This window comes from Pseudorasbora parva, chromosome 17 (assembly GCF_024679245.1).
Source record: "Pseudorasbora parva isolate DD20220531a chromosome 17, ASM2467924v1, whole genome shotgun sequence".
Classification (NCBI taxonomy): domain Eukaryota; kingdom Metazoa; phylum Chordata; class Actinopteri; order Cypriniformes; family Gobionidae; genus Pseudorasbora; species Pseudorasbora parva.
In genome coordinates, this window is record NC_090188.1 from 35,377,983 (window position 1) to 35,399,450 (window position 21,468).

The following is a 21,468-nucleotide window of genomic DNA, read 5'->3' on the forward strand; positions in this document are numbered from 1 at the left end:
AAACAACAACAGTTCGATAAATTCGCAATATAATGCTTACGCACTATGCGTATTATATGCTATGCTATTACTATGCTGTGCGTGCGTATTGCAGACCGGGCTTCTGGGTGCCGCACGCTGTGTTGTTTATAGTCACAGTGACCGACAGGCTTGGAGGATCGGAGCGAAGTGGAGCGAGAAAAATGAGAGAGTGAAGAAAATTCAGTGCTCACGACCAGCTCGAAGGACACAGATATCGTTGACAAGTTAGTTCGCTCAACTTCAGTGGTTTGGAGATATTTTGGCTATCCCATCCGACATATCACAGAGCGACGTATGTGGACTGCTTATTATAGGTTCACCCCACAGAACTGAAATATTAAATTATCAAATTATCAGACAGCCCTTACTGGAGCTTCCACAACTACTGAACTTTGCTCTCTCCCTTCTCTCCCGACCAGCCCGCTGTCGGTGAGGTGTGTGTGTGTGTCGGTGAGATGCGTGTGTGTGTTAGAAGCACGGTGGACCAATCCAATGTGAGGCAAGAAAATGTTTCTTACCTTAAAACGCATTTTTGCCCGTTTGCATTTTTTGTGTTTTACTACTTACACAATTAAGTATACATAATGATATTATTGATATATAGTGTAGAGTAAAAAAATGCTGACCACAGTTAAGATTTGAATAAATAAATCTACCTCAGATTTAATAAATTGTTCACCTGTTTGGGAAGTGTTTGTCATGTTTTGACAATAAATGATCGTTTAAAACCACAGTTAACTGTCTGTTTTCTACATCTTTAACTCCAGAGCAAAAATATGCCTTTAAACTTTAAAGAAATAAAGATTTTACATTTTTCGTTATATTTATCGATATCGACTGATATGGAAAATTATACTGTGATACTTTTTTTGGGCCATATCGCCCAAGTCATTCATGGGATAATTGTCAGTTTTGGGTGAACTATGTCTTTAAAAGTGTCATGAACTTGCTTTTTTTTATGTGTACTGTGGTCAACTAATGACGTTTGTTTGGTTTTAACATTCAAAAACATCATAACTGATAAGTAATATGCTATTTTCTACACTGGTTTTGAGACTCTCTCCTGAACGCTGGGGTTTGATGGGCGTGCCGCACTGGAGACTTGGAAGTAAACGGCTTGGATTGGATAATATTTGCATATTTAATGAGCTTCAGCTCCCCTGTCACATCTATGCCCCTGTCAGTTCACATGAGGGAGGGATTGTTTTGAAAGAGGCAACAGGAATGATTCTCTCGACCACAGGGTTCGTAAACGTCTTTATCAAACAAACACAATGAGTTATCACTCATCCACCCGCGATTAATTGGAATATTATTTGTATATTACATCGCCCGCCCGATTGGTGGATATAAGCGTGAACACACGTGCGCACCCTTCAAATATCAAGTCAAGAGAGAGTGAACAGCGCAGATCAAGAATGGAATATTATTTCACTATTTGAGATTCACCAGCTGACAACGGACTTACGTTTTGGTTGCCCGTCTGGAAAACACATGGCCCCGGGACATTAGGCTTTGCGAGCCCTGGCCCATGTCTGAGTCCAGTGTGCTAAAGGTATGTTCTGTTAGACACGTCCACACCTAACCAAAATGACCTCTAACAATGCAATACTATTACATATTAAAAAAACACGTTTTACACACATAAGTGTGTTGCACCATTCCTCCTGTCGGATCCAATATAGAAGAAACACTATTGTGTTTTAATATTAAATGTCTGCAAATCCAGCATCGACCTGAAACTTGTTTACAAACGATTCCTCAGAGAAATGAAGCGGACACACGTACATGTCTTCCCCACATGAGCTGGAACTTCATTAAAAATAATGTTCAACCACACATTCATTCCTAATATTAGGATCCGAAGGAAACTTACGAAGGAGACTGTGTTCTTCCACAACCAGGAATAGCGCAATATCTTGCTATCTTCTTCGGCATGTTTATTGCTGCTGGCTAATGTGATCCGAACAGCTCCATGAGTCGGTTGATGGGGCTACTGAATTACACGGGCTGTAGAGGCGGTGTTTCGCAACAGATGACGGCAAGAAGCACAGGATCGTTTTCTTGGCCTGGTGTCTATACAATTGTGGTGTCTATATTGTTATATTACCACAATCTTTTATAAATCAAAAGCTCAAGGGAAAGTTGATTTCTCAATTCATTACCCCTTTAAGGGGTGGTAATATTATAATAAGATCCTCTTCCTTTGTCAGAAGGGGAGAGAAATCTGAGTGGATTGTTTTTTTCACTTGCTTGCAGAGAAAATGCAGGTCGTTTTCTGGGTTGTTAGATGCATCGGGACCCCATTATAGCACTTAAACATTCAAATTCCTTTAATGCATATGTATTATGTAATTCAATCATGTGATGGCAAAGCTGAATTTTCAGCAGCCATCGGTGTCACATGATTAGTATATTAGAATGATTTCTGAATTAAATTTGAATATACATTAAAATAGAAAACAGTTCTTTAAAATTGTAATAATGTTTCATAGTATTTTTGTTTTACTTCATTATTGGTCAAAAAAATTCAGCCTTGATGGGCATAGGTGATTAATTTCAATAACATTTTTGAGGGGTCGTACTTTTGGCCATATTGTGTGATATAGAGTGCATGTGCATGTGAATGTCTTTCTTGTGTCCAGCAGTACCAGGACACGAATATGCAGAGCGTCGTATATGAGCTCAACAGCTATATGGAGCAACGGCTGGACACTGGAGGAGACAACAAACTACTGCTCTATGAGTTGTGCAACATCATCAAAACAGGTTCGAGACTGTCTGTCTCTCCCACACACACAAACACACACAGAGCCCAAATTACCCACTTCAGGTGAAGGGTTGTCCAGCCATTCATAACACTTTATATTTCTTAACTCTTATTAACTAATTAATATTATAAAACATTATTATAAAATGTTACTGAAGATTTTACCAAATGGCAAACTTGTGAACATAATATTAGTAAGCTATTAGGCACCAATAATAAAAAGTTATAGCATTCTCATGGTCCTCATAAACAACGCAATGCTTGAAGCAGAAACGTGGAGGCACTGTAGCTGCCAGGAGAGTCTTACAGATGAAGCTGTAGTGAATCCAGGTTAAAAGGTCTAAGTGCGGGTGTTCCCCATCTCTCTCCTCTGCACACATGCTGATCGAGCAGCACTCAGCCTGTCACTTCCCATCCACCCACGCTTCATCTGCATGCTGCAGCACTGCAGAGCGCTGGGAATCAGTCTGGCCCCCTACATGTCTCACACACACAAACACTGCACGCCAAACTGGAGTGTGTGCGCTACTGTTTCAGAAATTAACCTTTCTGGGCATTTTTTTTACCTTGATGAGGTGCCATATTTGTAAGTTCAGCTCTATAACGTATAAAGTGTATCTGGAAAGTATTCACAGTACTTCACTTTGTCAACATTTTGTTATGTTACAGCCTTACTCCCAAAATGTATTAAATTCATTCATGTTTTCCTCAATTATATAAACAATACCCCATAATGACAATGTAAAATAAGTTTATTGGAAATTTTAGCAAATTAATCAAAATTAAAAATGTAAAAAAATCACATGTACATAAGTATTCATAGCCTTTGCTCAATACTTTGTTGAAGCACCTTTGACACAAACTAAAGCCTTTTTGAGTATGATGCTACAAGTTGGGCACACCTATTTTTGTGCAGTTTCTTTCCATTCTTCTTTGTAGGACCTATCAAGCTCCATCAGGTTGGATGGGGAGCGTTGATGCACAGACATTTTCAGATTTCTCCAGAGATGTTCAATCGGGTTCAAGTCTTGGCTCTTACTGGGCCACTCAAAGACATTCAAAGAGTTGTCCTGTAGCCAGAGGTGGAAAGAGTACTGAAAATTTGTCCTCAAGTACAAGTAGTTGCTAAAGTATTACTCAATCACAAGTAAGAGTACTGGTGTTAAAAATGTACAAAGTACCCCTCTCAAAAACTACTCGAGTACTAATTACTTTTTAGCCGGTGATATTTACTGAATAAACATCAAATCCAATGAATCAAATCAGAAATACGGTTGGATCTCAAACATGCAATTTGTGTTTTATAAGAATAAACACATAGTACAGGAATTTTGTCTGTTTAAAGAATGTTAAATGATTTTTAAACCTGTATAAACAGTATAAACTTTTCACTACCAACCAACAACTGGGCAAAGGCCTTCGGCCCCGTCTACACGAAGCCAGCGCTTTCCCAATCTGATCTTTTTTTTCCTCGTTTCAAGAAATATCTGCGTCCACACGAGATTACCGAAACCGACTAAAAACGATATAGTTTGCATGCCAGGCCAGTGTGTGGCGATGTAATTCTGCCACAGAAATACACTAAAAACGGAGAAGAAGAGTTGTGGCTAGCAGGGGTATAGCAGTGGTTGGAGGTGAGGCAAAATCTCACAATAAAATAACAATAAATACATTTGCTACTTAACAGATGTGTTTTATTAATGCCTACACCTACCCCAACCCTAAACATACCCTTACAATAATGCAGATACGGCCCAGTGCCCGTATATAATGCCCAGTGCCCGTAGTTGTATCCCTTTAACTCTTCACCGTGCTGGACGTAGTGTGATGACATCACCGTTTCAGAAAATATACGGATTCGCTGTACACACGAAAAGGGAAGATGGTCGTTTTTCAGATTTATCCACTTTGGGACCCGGTTTCAGAAAATATCGGATTCATGCTTCTAAAACGCCGGATCCGTGTGGATGAAACGCTGATACGGTACAAAATGTATACGTATACAGCTAAACGTGTCTCTGTGTTGACGGGGCCTTAAACTCTAGGACATTTCACCTTGTGAACCTTTTGTTCAGTTAAGGTTCAGCTAAAAAGATAACAGAGGAAGTATACAGAGGAAATTATATATTATTTAATATTATTTCTTCATATAATATATATGGGAATCAAGTTATAAAAATGGTCTATTATTATTATTATTATTATTATTATTATTATTATTAATAATAATAATGAATTTTGATGCAACATAAATAAGCTTTTTGGGTTATTTTATTTATAAAAAAGATGTTGTGATTTTTTTATTTTACATTTTTTTAAAAATCTGACTGGACAAGAAAGCTTTCCAAAAGTACCCTACTAATATTTCAAAAGTTAGGCCTATCAGCATTTAGCACTGACACATGCGCAATCTAGACAGGCTGTCAATCAGTGCAGTTACACTGTTACGCCAGTGGGTCGCGGCAAGAGACTTTTTTTATGAAAGAGTCATTATTAGACCGTTTATTATGAGCTTAAAACACGGATTCAATATGAATGAAAAAACAATTTGTTGACAATGACATAAAATTTTACTTTGAGCGCCACTTTACAATGCTAAATCTTTTTTTAACGGTTTGTGCTCGTCACCTGGGTAACAATGAAGCTCATGTTTCAAGTGATGTTTTTAGTCAAATTATCGTGAGGTCTACCCAACATTAAAAACGAAAACAACTATCACATAAATATAGTTATAAGTCTTCTTACCATAATGTGTTTTTTGAGATTAGAGGCTGAAGTCTTGTAAGTTGAAATCACTGCAGATGGCAAACAAAGTCTCCTTTCCTTCCTCTGTATGTGAACAACTCCCCCATGGGTACTCGTCATCCGGTATTTCTTCTGAATTTTGAATGAATTCAGCATCTCGAATATCCACGTCCATAACGCCAAAGATATAAGTTCTTTGATACCACTAAAATACACCTTCACAGTGAAGGACGTGCAAAAACGAATAGCTCTCCAGAAACCGGGCTTTTTCCCCGGTCCAAATACAAAGGTTTTTATTGGCCCGCCCACGATCAGTTATTTCTATAGATACCCAAATGCTGGTCAAAGATTTGAATATTAATTCAATTCAAATTGTACAAGTACTTAGTAACAAATGTGATTTTCAAAGTAGCGAAGTACATTACTTAACTTAAGTTGTACTTATGTACAATGAAAATTACAGACTTAAAAATATACTCTTAAAAGTAAAAGTACACGAAAAACGTCTTAATTACAGTAACGTGAGTAGTTGTAATTTGTTACTTCCACCTCTGCCCGTAGCCACTCTTTTGTTATCTTGGCTGTGTGCTTAGGGTTGTTGTCCTGTTGTAAGAGGAACCTTCACAGTCTGAGGTCCAGAGCGCTCTGGAGCAAGTTTTCATCAAGAATGTCTTTGTACATTGCTGCATTCATCTTTCCCTCGATCCTGACTAGACTCCCAGTTCCTGCCGCAGAAAAAATATCCCCACAGCATGATGCTGCCACCACTATGCTTCACTGTAAGGATAGTATTGTCCAAGTGACATGCCTAGTTTCCTCCAGACAGTATGCTTGGCATTCAAGCCAAAGAGTTAAAGATCAGATCAGAGAATTTTGTTTCTCGTGGTCTGAGAGTCCTTCAGGTGCCTTTTGACAAACTCCAGATGGGCTGTCATGTTTCTTTTACTGAGGAGTGGCCTCCACCTGGCCACTTTACCATACAGGCCTGATTTGTGGAGTGCTGCAGAGATGGTTGTTCTTCTGAAAGGTTCTACTCTCTCCACAAAGAAACACTGAGAAGCTCTGTCAGAGTGAACATTGGGTTCTTGGTCACCAACTTGACTAAGGCCCTTCTCCCACAATTGCTCGGTTTGGTCGGACGGCCAGCTTTAGAAAGAGTTCTGGTTGTTTCAAACTTCTTCCTATTATGGATAATGAAGGCCACTGTGCTCATGGGATCTTCAATGCTGCAGAAATGTTTCTGTACCCTACCCCAGATCTGTGCCTCGATACAATCCTGTCTCGGAGGTCTACAGACAATTCCTGGGACTTTACCATAAATAGACAGGTGTGTGCCTTTCTAAATCATGTCTAATCAACTGAATTTACCACAGGTGGACTCCAATCAAGTTGTAGAAACATCCGTTTTAATACATTTGCAAATGATTTCAAACAAACTTCTTTCACATTGGCCCTCATTTATCAATCTTGCATAGAAACTGGTGTATATGTTGGCGTAAGATCATGCTTACACTCCTCTCACCGCCTGAATTATGAAGCTGTGCGTACCTCTGCAATCCAGGTGTACGCAATACCTGCCCTTGATAAATGCGGCGGCTGAAAACGATCGTCATTAGAATAACACGCCCCTATATATTCAAGTCTCCGCCTCCCCCACGCCCTCATTTTACGCCATGGACAAACAGAAGACGGCAAAGAAGCGAAACTTCTCCGGCGTGGAGATCGGGCGCGTCTCAGTCATCTCACTAGTCCACTAGTCAGGGCACTGATTAGGACAGAAGTCAATGGGCTGACTCCCTGATCAGTGCCCTGACTACTGAACTAGTGAGATGATTGAGACGCGCCCATCGAGATCACCAGGGAAGTGGAAAAATTTGGGAGTTTAAAGAGTAGAATTAAAGGCACCTACAAAAACAAAATATGGACACAAATAACGAGTACTGTTAATAGTGTGGGGGTTGAGAAGCGCACTCCAGCAGTTTAAATAGCTGTTTGGATGATAAATTACCACCACAATGCATTATTTTACAGCACGTTTTGAAAAAAATAGCATTTAATTTCGTATCACGGCACATGTATTGGGGTGTACAATAGTGATGATGATGTGATGTGGAGTAAGATTCATTCACATTAATAATTACTTGACAATTTGTAAGATTCTTCTTCTTATTATTATGATTATTATTCTTAATGACGCGTGTTATTTAGAAGAAGAATGCCGTTTTTATTGATTTTATTATTATTTAAAAGAAGAAGGTCATGTTTATTATTTTGTCAGTCTGAATTATTTTAGTCCCAGTCCGTGCGCAGCTGCCGGGCCAGACGGGCCTGAAACGTCAGATAAAGCGCACAGGCTCGCGACTGGAGGAATACATATGCCTACAAATCAAACGCTTTGGTAAAGTCACACAAATTAAACATTGTCGTTCATGTTGCACAAAAAGAAACACTGAATGTTGTTGTTGTGGTTTTTAACAGTGGGTCATAATATAGCATATCTTGTCAGTGCGTTTTGTGGTGTTATGAATTGTTTTTCTGCGCATTTTCACACTAACTCAAACGTGCGTACACCACCTCCTGAGCTGGCGGAGGATTTGAGCGTGCCGTACGCCAACGTCCATATTGATAAATCTCAAAGTCACTGTGGGTTTGGGTGGACGCAAGGTGTACGCTGGAAATTTGGTGTACACACTTTTGATAAATGAGGGCCATTGTCCTTAGGTGGTATTGTTTGTAGAATTGAGAACAAGCAAAATGAAACATTGTTCAAAACAAATTTTAAAACAAAATGTGGAAAAAGTGAAGCGCTGTGAATACTTTCCAGATACACTGTATATAACAGTGTTCTGTCCATTTATGTCAAATACTTAATTAAATTGAGTTAAGAAATATATTCTCAATGTTTCCATCCACCCATTTACTGTGTATTTTGGGATATTGCATAAAAAATGCTGAATGGCATCCAAATGCAAGATAACGTGACAGCATTTATTGCTTTTCATCTACCACTCTAAAGCCCTATTCGGACTGGATTAGATTAACATGGGGATGTGGGGGTAAAGTAATTATTACCAGAGGTTCTCTGTGATTTTAGTCCCGTCTGAATGTGCCATCTCGGTAATCATTACGGACAATGTCAATAAAGATTACCGAGACTTTTACCTTCTGTAAAAAGGTCCGAAAAAATGACCTCGGGTAATACTAATCCCGTTCGAATAGACCCACTGTAAAAATGTATGGTAAAATGCCTTTTTCTGTTTAAAAGTTTTTTTTTAAAGCACATTTTGCAAGTTTGGAGGTGCTTGAAGGATTCAGTTGCGTTGTAGGTGGTGGGACAAATCTGTGGCAAATGTCCAGTATTTTCCTTATATCCTTTAAAGCAAAAAGAAGATCAAAAGCACTTATTAGAGGCACAACACTTATTTTAGCTCCAGGAAAGTGTCTATTACCAACACAATCCAATCAGAATCGTTAGACTAGACCTAGCGGTTTATTAAAAAACATATATAGGAGACGGAGTTGGCGCTCATGTTGTGTTTGCTCACGTGATAAAAGCAACGTCATGCGCACATGACGACGCGGAGGTTACCGTGGTTTGTAAAGCTGCTGTATGTTTTATGCGATATTCAGATTTGTCATATAAATTCACAACTTTTAGTGGAAACATAGCTGATGTGAATTAAGTGATATAGCTTTCAGATTATAAGATTTCTTTACTCCATTTTACCCCAAGTTCATGCTTATTTGTGACCCTGGTTCAAACACGTTAATTTAAACATGCTTCTTTATTACAATCTTTTGGTCCTTTCGTAAACTTGGATCTTCTTCAAAAGAAAAAAATATTATATCGGTTAAAAACATTAGCCATATGTATTAGCCCTTTGCTGTTCAATTTTCCCCTGGAAATGCCATTTGCAATGGGCTCATTTCTGTCCAGATACATTCTTTGAGATTGTATTGGTTTGAACATACGTCTAAAGCATGATACAGTACATCATCCTGTGACACTTTTTATTTTTTATTTTTTTCTTACAGCCACAAAAGCTGATGGATTTGCACTTTACTTCCTTGGAGAATGCAACAATGTAAGTATTTTCTGTTCTGGTTGAGTTGATACATGTTGAAAAGTGTTTAGTGGATGTTGATGTTGAGAAATATACTCAAGTATATTTCAAATTAAAACATTGATTTAAGGAACATTGAAGGATGCAAATCTTTTAGTCGCCATTAACTATTTTATAATTTGGTCACCAAAAAACTATTTTAGATTTTAGATTCTTCAAAGAAGCCCGTTTTTGCCTAGATGCTTAACTTAAACTAGAAACAATCTATATTTTGTCAACAAAACTAATTTCTAGGCACTGAAGCTTCAGAGGTCTTAAGATCATGAGAAACGTAAACTTAGCCAAGTGAGTGCAAACCTTTGATTGGTCATCTACATGTTCTGTTTGTCTCCAAATGGCCTGGAATTTCTATAGCATTAAAACACTTGAGACCACTGCTATGTTCATCTCCTCTCTTTTATACACGAGTAGTTTTGCTTGGATGACTAGTATTTTGACCAATCGGATAACTAAGTTTGAAAGGGCTTCTCTTTTGTCTAATCGGTCTTATTCTGTGGTAAGTAATGAATAGATAAACCAATCCAGTGTTGTTTTATTTTTTATAATGTGTATATAAGTATATAATGGTCAGCTGTAGTAGGTACAGCTAGTCTTAAGTATAAATGTAATTGATTTTAATCTTAAGTATTGTTAAGTGTTGTATTTTAGCCAATATATGAATATATAATAAGATTTTTAAAGCGCAGGCAAATATTATATTTTCCAGAGAAGAATCAAGACATTTCCCTTAACATTGTGCTGTTTTGTTGATGTTGCTTTCCCTGTCACAGAGTTTATGTTTGTTCACTCCAACGGGGGCAAAAGAGGGGCTTCCTGGGCTCATCCCCTCTGGTCCCATCACGTTTGGGACCACCATCGCCGCTCACGTTGCAAAGACACGCAAGACACTACTTGTAGAGGACATCATGGGGGTGAGCTGCCTGCTGCTTTCACTCATTTCCAAGATCCTCAAAATAATTTTACTGCAGCTCAATTGACAATATTTGCATGAATAATTCCTTTAAAAAATGACAGTAGATTCTGCAGTTTCTACTATTTTAACAAATATATATTTTATAGAAATTACTACAGGTGTCCTCGACTAAGGATTTACTCTTTCTATTGTCGACGATTTGAGTGAAATATAATATAAATTTAATATAAAAACTTAGAAATGGCGCTCGTTGTTTAAAATATTGAGCACCCCCATATTGCCAAAATGGTATGATCCTCGTTTCATAACACCTGCGAAGATTCGACCGTGAGATCGGTGGTCGAATCCGGCTCCGCATATCGATGCATCAAATCTTCGACTATTCGGGGTCACCCCTAAAAATTACCTAACGTGATGTGAAATGTGTCACTGTACTGAATGTGTCATGTCCCATCCAGTTTGTCATACACATTGAGCAATTAAACTGCACGCCATCTTGAAGCTTGTGGCTAAACTTTAGCAACAGTTAAATGACAGTAAAATATTTTTCATCAGAAATCATTTAGTAAAAAGACAGAATTTGCATGGCAAGATAACAAAACAGTTGTTTTAGCCTCTTAAGACACAGGAAAACAAAGTATTTTGAATATAGTTCAGTTTTTCATGTCATTAGTTTAGACTGGTGGGCAAACTTTTTAGACCAGAGGGCCACATCAAGTTTTGCAAATCAAGTGAAGGGCCGACTACTAAATCCTTGTATTTAGAAAAAGGGAAGTATGCATGGAAAGTATATATTATATATACTAAAAGTATATATTATTTAGATGATATTTACAAAAAAATTACAAAATATTATAATATTTTCCATAAGTGTGCTAAATTTCATCATTTAGTCATTTTTACAGACCAAGGAGTTGTTATCCTTGTGAAACCTCAAAACAACTGGTATATCTGAAAATCCCGGAATGTGCTCTTTATGGACCATTCAGCTAGCCTAGAAATCTAGACGCACCCTAGCGGCAGCAAATCGAATCTGCCCGCGAGTGTCGTCTAGCAACTCTCAATACACTTCTGAGCTGTAAACGCCAAACTCTGGTCGGGCCAATCACATCGTGTATAGAGTCGGTGGGCGGGGCTACAAATAATGGCGGCCGAGTTGTGCTTGCGTGCTTCTTCTAGTAAACACAGAAGCTGGCGAACGGCGGCATTTCGAATCAGCTTTGACCGCGACTCTGGAAGATTTGGAGTTAAGCTTTTCTCTGAGAAAAGAACAAAGAACGGCACTGAAGTCATTCTTAAAGGGGGGGTGAAATGCTGTTTCATGCATACTAAGCTTTTTGCACTGTTAAAGACTTGGATTCCCATCCTAAACATAGACAAAGTTTCAAAAACTAATGTTGGACGTTTGATGGAGTATTTCTGTGTCAAAAATACTCCTTCCGGTTTCTCACAAGTTTCGGCGAGTTTTTTTCGAGTATGGGTCTATTTGACGTTAATAAGAGCGGAAGGTCCTTGTATGGGCCGTACGGGCTCTTCTCCCGGTAGGGTGCGCGCGCGCGCGCGCGTGACTAGAGCACGCTGTAAACAGTCTCTCAGCTGCAGATCCAGTCGTCCGTGAACGGCGCCGCGCTCCCCTTTATTCCTATGCGTGACATCAAGCGACTTCAACGCTTCAGCACAGCATTCCGGGAAGGCAGCGCTGCATTTGAACCGATTTGAACGCAGAAATGACGGGAAGCTTCAAGGCATCGCTTCAGTCGCATCTCAAAATGGATTTACACGCCACTGCTGTCACAGGACTTTACCAAATCATACCAAAGAAGTGTGTTTCTGACGGAGCGGTCCCAGCGATAAAGCTTCGACGGTGAGTTAACTTAAACTGCTTCAAATGTCTCTGCTATTGGCTACCGTCGCATGAGTAAACATCAGTAAACGACACGATCGCGTGCTTCGTCATTCAAATGCGCTAACGGTTACTCCATTGTTGTTCTCTGTATAACGTTACAGTATTCTGACGTGCAAAACCGTTTTGCTTGCTACTTCTAAGGTCTAGTCGCATACAATAGTCCATAAACCGAATCATGTCCTCATAAACTGCGAGTAAACACACAGAAATGTGGAGAGGCCATTAAATACAGTAACTTACATACCACAGAGACGGACGTCCTGCTGTTGCCGTGTCTCCTGTTCAATTTATTTCTCCCTCAGATTTGATTGTGGATCATTATCTGTATTAGCTGAGATAGATGGGTTTCTCCACGCTTGAGGACGTCACCGCTTTGCGCGCTTGTCATTCTTTAGCTCCGCCCACACGATACGCCTCCAGGCGCTCGGTTTTTTCCGGAAAGACTCGGTACAGCCTATATTTCTTTTATAAATATGATAAAACTAAAGACTTTTCGGAGATATGAAGGATGCAATACTACTCTATAGGTACTCAAGATTGACATGAGATTGACTGAAACTGAGTGTTTCACCCCCCCTTTAAGAAGGGAAAGATGTGTTCTGAGTTTTGCCTACCGGATACGCCGAAAGTTTCATCTTTCAACTAGCTCTGGTTGGTTGTAGCGCTATCCAGTTGCGTGCACACCGTGTAGAGGGAGTTTAAAAGACAACCGTTTATCCCGCCCCTCAGATTGAGCCCTGTCAATGGTGAGTTTCCAGACCAAACATCATGATATGGGTCTGGCTTTTCAGGCTACCATTCAGCTGCATCCAGACATAAAACATGTGACCGTATGGTATAAGAGAAATTTGCTAAAATATAATGTTCTTGTACGAGGACAGTGACACCCAGGAGGTTAGAGCAATGTTTCACATCTGTTGGGTCACAAGACTGACTGGTTTTGACTGGGAGTGAGTAGTCACTCTAATGTCACTCTAAATTAAATGTTTTTCTGATTCAAGATTATTTTTAAAGACATGCATGGAAGCTGTTAACTTTTCTGCAAAGAATTTACTCTTCTGTTAGACAAGACCATTTTGAGAACAACTGACGAATTGGGATCTCTACCAAAACTCCACAATTGCTGCCCCTTCCAGGCATAGAAAAGGCAGGGCTTCAGCACAGAGAAGTATCAATCACAGCTGTTTATATACAGTGAAACTATTGGATAACACTGGGAAAGTGTGCCAATGGGAAGGGATGCTATGGAGGCCATATCCTGCCCGAAGCGAGGTAACATGGAGATTACACATATGGACTGTCCAACAGGGCAGTGCTACATATGGAGGTCTCTATAGTAAATTCAGCCTAGTTAGGGTTTCTCAAAGAAAAAGACACAGGCTCATCAACAGGGAAGCCATACTGTGGAAGAATACATATGTGGGATCGCCCATAGGGGAATCACAACACATGAGTACCCAGCGTCTACTGGCTACTTGTGGCGAATACACAGAAAGACAGGCTCTACACAGAGATTGTAAAACCTCGCAAATATGTTGGGTGTCACCCGGCCTGCAGCTTTACAAATGTCTGCAAGTGAGACGCCATGCTGCAACATCCAAAATAAGCAACACTCCGAGTGGAATGAGCCCTCACACCCATTATCCAGTAGGCCAGTCTCTGCTTGGAAACAGCCTTTTATTTCTGATGTTCTCCATAACAAACAAAGAGCTGTTCTGATGTCCTTAAGCTCTGAAGCTCCTTATGCTTTCGGTCCATGTACAGGTACAAAGAACGAACGGGACAGAGCAGAGCAAGGGTTGAGTCTGCCTCCTCAGGGGGCAGCTTTGGCAGTTTCACCACCTGATCCCTAAAGGGCGTGGTCCTCTGGGTCGAACTTCTGGGTCGAGATCTCAGGATTACGTTTTGGAAAATGCTTGCAGGTCCCCTACTCTCTTAACCGAAGCCAGTGCAGTCAGGAGCTTTATTGCCTGCAATGGTTCAAAGGGCTGTTATCACCCAAGAGAGGTCCCAAGAGGGGTATAAGGTAAAGGCAAGAAGGATTCAACCTTCTCACACCCCTCAGGCACCTGATGATCAGGATGTGCTCTCCCACAGATTTACCATCTACTGCATCATGATTGAGTGAGACAGTCTTTGCTGTCTACTGCTTACTACTGCTGGGGGTAGATCACCTAAGTCCTCCACATCCTGTCCAGAGGTTTGGATGTGGGGGCCAATGGGTGCTCTGTCTCTGAAAAAGCAGATCCTTCTTCAGAGGAATGCTTCAGGGAGGGGATGTTGTGAAGAGCATTAGTTCTTGGAACCATGTCTGGTTGGGCCAATATGGCGCAACTAGCAAGACCTGCTCCCCACCGGCCCGCCCTCCCTGACCTTGCACAATCACTAACACAGCGTCCTAAAATGTGGCACTCATATTAAAAGAAGTTAAAATTGTAAATACAAACTGTCTTTAAACCTTGCATGTTTTTTTCTGTTCCACTGACCTGCGCCTCTAGTTGTCCTGATTCAGTATCTGCTGTTCGATGAGATGATGTCTGGCTATTTGTCAGTGTCCTTGCAGAGTCTGGGAATCAACGTCACTGCGCGTTGCATTCTGGGCAGTCGCCGCCATGTTTTAGGTCACGCTCAGGAGCGTACAATGAAAACAAATACAAATCACTAGAGAAAAAAAATGACTGTATTCAGGTTAATACTTTTTAAGAACTGCTTGCACTCACTTGGAATGAATGTACTAATATTTGAATCTCTTGCGTACATGAGCACTCAATCGTAATCCCAGGACATTGCACATATTCATCTTTCATACAATCAGAAATCATACGGTCGTCTATCGCACCACACACAGGACTACACATTGATTTCTCTTTCGCAGTTTTTTTATTGGGCTTAAAAGGTACAAGTACAAGATTCCTTCTAAGTTACTGAGAGAAGCAATGAAGAATTTCCAGATATGTTTACATTGTTATGGTGTACGCTAGGGCTGGGCAATATGGCCAAAATTTCATATCCCGATATAGCTCATTTGATATCCCGATAACGATATGCATAACGATATAGCAATTTTTCTGTTAATTCAGTTTATGAATAGTCTATACAAAATTGCAATGTGGAAATGCAGTTTGAAATGATATACAAAACAAATAAAGGTAGTATGGACTACATTTTTATTTTATTTAGAACCTTTTTTTCAAGCAAGACTGTTGGTAAAGTTAACACCTGCCTAGGGATCAAGGTTATTTTCGTAAACGAAAACTGAAACTAAGACTAAAACTATTGGTCAAAAAACATTTTCGTAAACTGAAATAAAATTTAAAAATCTGAATAAATAAAAAACTAAAACTAAACGAAACTAACTACTCTTACTAAAAAACTAACTGAAATAAAATAATAATTAGCAAAAATAAATATTCGTTTTCGTTATTAATAAGCTCTCTTTAATGTGGTGGAGAATCTGACAGTGGCGGTTGAGGGAGTGTCTGTATATATGCGCTACGGCGCGTGAAGTGATCTGAGTGACGGACACGTGCAGAGAGGCAACACATCGCTAAACGGCAGTTCACAAAGAATCAATGCGTCCGTGGCAGTGAAATGGGAAATAACACAAGGTAATGAGATGCACGTTGAACTTCTTTTAACTTAAGCTCACTGTTTTAGAATGCCGTTTCTTACGCGACGAGAGACGCAGGCGCAAAAGTCAGCAACTAATAGCAAGTACTAGCCTACTGTGCATTTGAGATTTCATGTTTGCATAATATTGACAGGCTCAAAGGTGTTTTCATAATCATTTACTACTACTAATATTATTATCTGTGTGGAGACATTTCCCCACAAAGTAGGGAATACCAGGACACACACACACACACACACACGTGTTTGTTTCACTATATATAAGTGAGGACATTGCATGGACTTCCATTGATTTTATATCAGGTTAATGATATTTTATATCCCCTAACCCAATCCCTATCCCTAAACCTACCCATCCCAAGAACGTGCAAAACAATAGATTTAAATAAAAACATGTTTTGGCCGATTTATAAGCCTTTTTAGCTAGTGAGGACCAGTCAAATGTCCTCACTAGTCAGTTATCATAATATTTTACTAGATAAGTAAGGACATTGGTCCCCTTTACAATTATAGCACAACACACACACACAGAGCACAACAGTGTGTGTTGGCTGTATTCAGATGACTATAGCTGTGGTCTTACACTGCTAGTCTACATTGTACTACTGAAGAAATGAAAATAAGCTTTTAATTGTTTAACAATATTTCATCTTTGTTATGAATGAGTTTGTCTGGAATTTATAATTTTTACTTTTATATTTTTTACGTTGCATTTATTTTATTCTTTAAGATAGGCTAATATTCAGAGGATCTATGTCAAAAATATCAAATATAATTTTTTAATATCAAAATATAATTTATTTCATTTTTAATCTCCAGATCGTTGTTTGTATAGGTCATAGTTTGACTCAAGCTTTTTTGCTCAAAGGTGAAGACCCAACTTTATGCATGTTTTGTAAGACCTCCCTGGGTATAAACAATAATGCTCGTTTATCAAGTTATTTCACTTAAGGATGTTTAGTAAGAATAAACTCTAATCTGTGCAAACATTAAACTTTGCTGAAATTAAAAACCTTGATTTGGTCTCTACACTTCATTATGGTAACTCTGCTAAACTATAATTACTAAAACTGAAACTGAAACTAAATAAATAAAAACTAAATAGAAATGTATTTGCAAAATAAAAACTAAACTAAAACTAGCAAAACCATTTGTAAAACTAACTAAAACTAAACTGAAATTTGTAGCAAAATTGAAAACGATACTAAAATAAAAACTAATTTCAAAAAGCAAAACTATAATAACCTTGCTAGGGATGTTAACCGATGACCGTTTGACCGATGGTTGACCGCATCAACGTTAACCAATCAAAGTTGTCGGTTAAAAAAAAAAAAGTGATCTCTAAATTAGGCTATTATACAGTGGACTAAATGCTACTACAATTAGCCATTTCATTCCAAAATCTTTTTGTGTGAAGTGAGCATATCCCTCGCACTCAATTTTTCATAACTCGCCTGTTTGTACTTAATAAACCAATAAAAACATTTAGCGCGAGGTCACAGCTTTTTTGGGTTTGCGCGTTCACAAGGTTTGCAAAAAGTAAACAGGCTAAAACACTCGAGGTTAGAGTCAGGGCAGACAACAGTATGAAGCGTGCATTTCGCTTAAAATGGGCTTACATTTGGAAATATATTACATCTACATTTCAGTGGTAACACACCCTCGAACTAAAGCGGCATCTCTTCGGAGCTGTCATTTTCTTAAATGAGCCGCAGCAATGTTTTAAATGAGCTTCTTACTAGACAAATGTCTTTATTTTCAACGCGATCACCTTGTACCCAAACCATTTCGAAACTAAGGAGCCATCGTCCTCAGATTGCAAACAAGCAACTTGGCGGCGCGTTTGCGGGACTCGTGTTTCGCGCTGTGGGGGATTTAAAAAAAGCGACGTGAATGGAAGGGAGGCGGCAGCGCTAGGACAGTGCGTGTGTGTGTGTGTGTGTGTGTGTGAGAGAGAGAGAGAGAGAGAGAGAGAGAGAGAGAGAGAGAGAGAGAGAGAGGGAGCGCGGCTCGCGGCTGTTATTTCAAATAGCGCAGCATATTTTAAACTAATCGGTTAACCGGTTTCAACCGGCTAATGAGGCTCGGTGGTCGGTCAAGAAAATGTTTAGTTTTTGCCATCCCTACACCTGCCATTGAATATTTCAATATATGGCTATGGTGTGCCATGCGTAAAAGCTCGTTGCAGCGTCTGTGTCTGAAGTTTGTTTTGAGCGCTTATGCCACCACACTGGCATAATTACTCTGAGAATTACCCTGGTCTGAACCGCGTCTACTACCGTCTTCCTCCATGTTTGTTTATGTATTGCAGCGTGCATGGGCATGCCATGCCGTGAGGTGCATCTTGACGTAAAATTCTGCCGTAAATGCCTTATCGTGGCGTAAGCGATAGAGCCTAATATAAAACGATAGACTTTTTCTATCGTCCAGACGATATATTTCGTCATATCGCCCAGGCCTAGTGTACGCATATAAGCGATTCAGAAATCATACATTGTAATATATCTGTTATGAATAACAAATAAACACAAATTATAAAGACACCTTTTGGGTAAGCTGTTTATTTTCATTGAGGTTTACTTTCACCTTCACCTGTTGTTTCCAAGCTGGTAAACTGAAAAATTGCGCATCATTTGAGGGTTTTTTCCCCCACGCAGTTCATGAGAGCGGCTATAGCAGTCCATAACACAGCAAGCGTACACCATTAGAATGCGTTTTTCACTATCTAACACAAGTTTTTACGTCTACCTACACATTCGCTGATGTAGTGTCTGTGTCCTGAAGTCCACAAAAGAGACCCAATGTGCTGTTTCCAGGAGGGAAAGCTAAACAATCACACTCCATTTGCGATTAGTTTTCCACTCCGGTCGTGAGTGCGATTATGGCAGTTAATGACACAACACGCGTTCACCATTGTAACTTTTTTTAGCTGAACTAGTTCTACTTTTAGAACCAAAAGCGTCAATTTCCTATACAACACAGTATCGACAGCGGCCTCCGTGACCTAAAGTCCCAAAATGCATTGCGTTGTACTGCAAGAATGACTTCACAACCCAGAGGAATTATTCGCCACTGTTTTTTTCTTTTGATTTTCCAATGGGGTCTTATATTCCTATAGGGGCTTATATTAGGGTTTTTCAATTTATTAGTAAAATAAAGCTGTGATGTTTTGTTCTAGAATATAAATTACACACACAACTATAGATTTGCATGCAATTTGGATGTGCATTCTGTATCAGGATCAGTATCCATATGTCATATTCCTAAAAATTTGGGTCACAACTTTATAACCATGGGAACCACTGTTGTAAAATATCAAATACGATTGCTTTATAATCAATTATTTAAAGCAAGCTTTTAGTAATTTCAATACATGGAAAAAATCTATGAAAAAATGACATATACAATATTTATTATAAATATTGTAATTATTAACTAAATAAAGTGGCCACAGCAGTCGTTATGGTGTGCCAAATTGAATGCTTCCAGTGTATAAGATTATTATGCTACCACATATGTTTTTTTACACAATATAGAAGAAGAAAAAAAACATACATTTTTTAAGTTGCAATTATTGATTGATTGATTGATTGATTGATTGATTGATTGATTGATTGATTGATTGGATTTTTAAGTCAAGGCTTACAGATTTAGAACTTTTTGAAGAACACAACTTCCCACCCCTTTCCCTGTGTAATCCCTGTCTGTTCCATTTTTCCCCATAGGACGAGAGATTCCCTCACGGCACAGGGCAGGACTCAGGGATCCTTGTACATTCTGTTTTGTGTCTACCCATCCTCACCGCCATCGGAGACCTCATCGCTATCCTGGAGCTGCACCGCCATCTGGGCAGAGAGCCCTTCAACCTTAGCCACCAGGAGGTACTCTTAAGGAGAAAGTTCTAGTACCATGTAGCTCTTCTAGAAATTCTTTTAGCCAGGCTGCAATTTTACTTCAGGACTATTTAAGGAATGTTTTAGGTTGCTCTAAAAACTCTAAAAACAACAGACTTACCCTACTCTACTGTTAAATGCAGAAAATATTAACAATAAGTGTGTAATCATATTCACATTTTGGCTAACAAGACATTCAACCGTCAAGCAAGGTACCATGAACTATGAAGTTCTGCCTGTTTGTGGAATGCTGCAGTTGCGCGTATTGTATTTTTGGCTAAGTGTACCCTGTTTTTTTAGGTTGCAACAGCAAATTTGGCCTGGGCATCTGTAGCTATACACCAAGTTCAGGTGAGTACATTTGAGAAAAACAATGCATTGATTGAGCCTTGCTTTTTGTTGCAGCTTGACAGTTTGGGATTCTGTTGCATAAGCTGTTTGATCTGGTTGTACACACGTGTTTTGATTTCTGTAATCCACTGTGTACATGGATCAAGTGGGCCCAGTGTAAGCAACCAGACCACACATTAAACACACCCTCGTCTCAGGAGGTGCAATTAATGACAATGCAGTCTTGTTTGTACTTAAACGATTGTACGATGTGAATGACAACACTGGGCTTTAATGTCCCTGTGCATCATATAGCTCTTTGGGAGTAACTCTCTCTGTGGGACACAAACCTTCTCAGAAGTTAGGGAACCATCAGAACATGGTCCCAATGAGTATAGTAGACACAGTAACAGTACAGTAACACATTTTAGTAAAAGGCCTTAAAGGAATGGTTCACTCATAAATTAAATTGAATTATTTTGAATTCTGAAGAATTTTACACTGCTCTTTTCCATACAACAGTGCTTGGTGACTATCTGAAATGCTCCAAAAGGTTCTCCTTTTAGTGTTCTACATATAAAAAATTACATCATATGGGTTTAGCATAGAAGTGAGTAAATGATGACTGAATTTTTATTTTTAGTTGAACTATATCTTTAGGGCGTGTTCATCCAAAAATGGCGATTATGTTGTCATCATCTAACCCTCAAGCCGTATGTATGCTTTTGTTATTTCTATGTAGGACAAAAGGCATTTTCAAATTTTTAGCAAAAATAAATAAATACATAAAAATAACCCGTAGATGCATGAAGCAGTGAATTAATATCAGCTTTTTAAATCAAGATTATAGATCAAAATGTTCTAAAAAGATAATTGTCTGGTGATCAACATGATCAGTTACACATGGAATTCACTTAAAGGGTAATTTCTTAAGACGAAAATATCAGTTTGGATACCGACTGGTGGTGATTGCCATCTTTAAACTTCCTGTTTCTTTTTTGTTCGTAGGTCTGCAGAGGTCTCGCCAAACAGACGGAACTCAACGACTTTCTCCTAGATGTGTCAAAGTAAGTTTATGCCTCAAAATGTGTATTTGTGAAATCTCATGAAACGTGTGTGTTTAGTAATGTCAGGAT

General features: G+C 39.1%; 1 protein-coding gene across 4 annotated transcripts in view; it reads left to right on the top strand.

Annotated features, from left to right (window-relative positions):
- Positions 1 to 21,468, top strand: part of pde10a (phosphodiesterase 10A) — a 205,326-nt gene that overhangs the window by 141,189 nt on the left and 42,669 nt on the right. For 2 of the 4 annotated variants that reach the window (XM_067421735.1, XM_067421739.1), the window contains exons 4-9: positions 2,667 to 2,790; positions 9,572 to 9,621; positions 10,431 to 10,571; positions 19,835 to 19,990; positions 20,303 to 20,353; positions 21,341 to 21,399. In XM_067421735.1, coding sequence (XP_067277836.1) covers positions 2,667 to 2,790; positions 9,572 to 9,621; positions 10,431 to 10,571; positions 19,835 to 19,990; positions 20,303 to 20,353; positions 21,341 to 21,399 — 581 coding nt within the window. The remainder of the gene's footprint in view (positions 1 to 2,666; positions 2,791 to 9,571; positions 9,622 to 10,430; positions 10,572 to 19,834; positions 19,991 to 20,302; positions 20,354 to 21,340; positions 21,400 to 21,468) is intronic. The other 2 variants (XM_067421737.1, XM_067421738.1) reach the window with 1 other exon arrangement.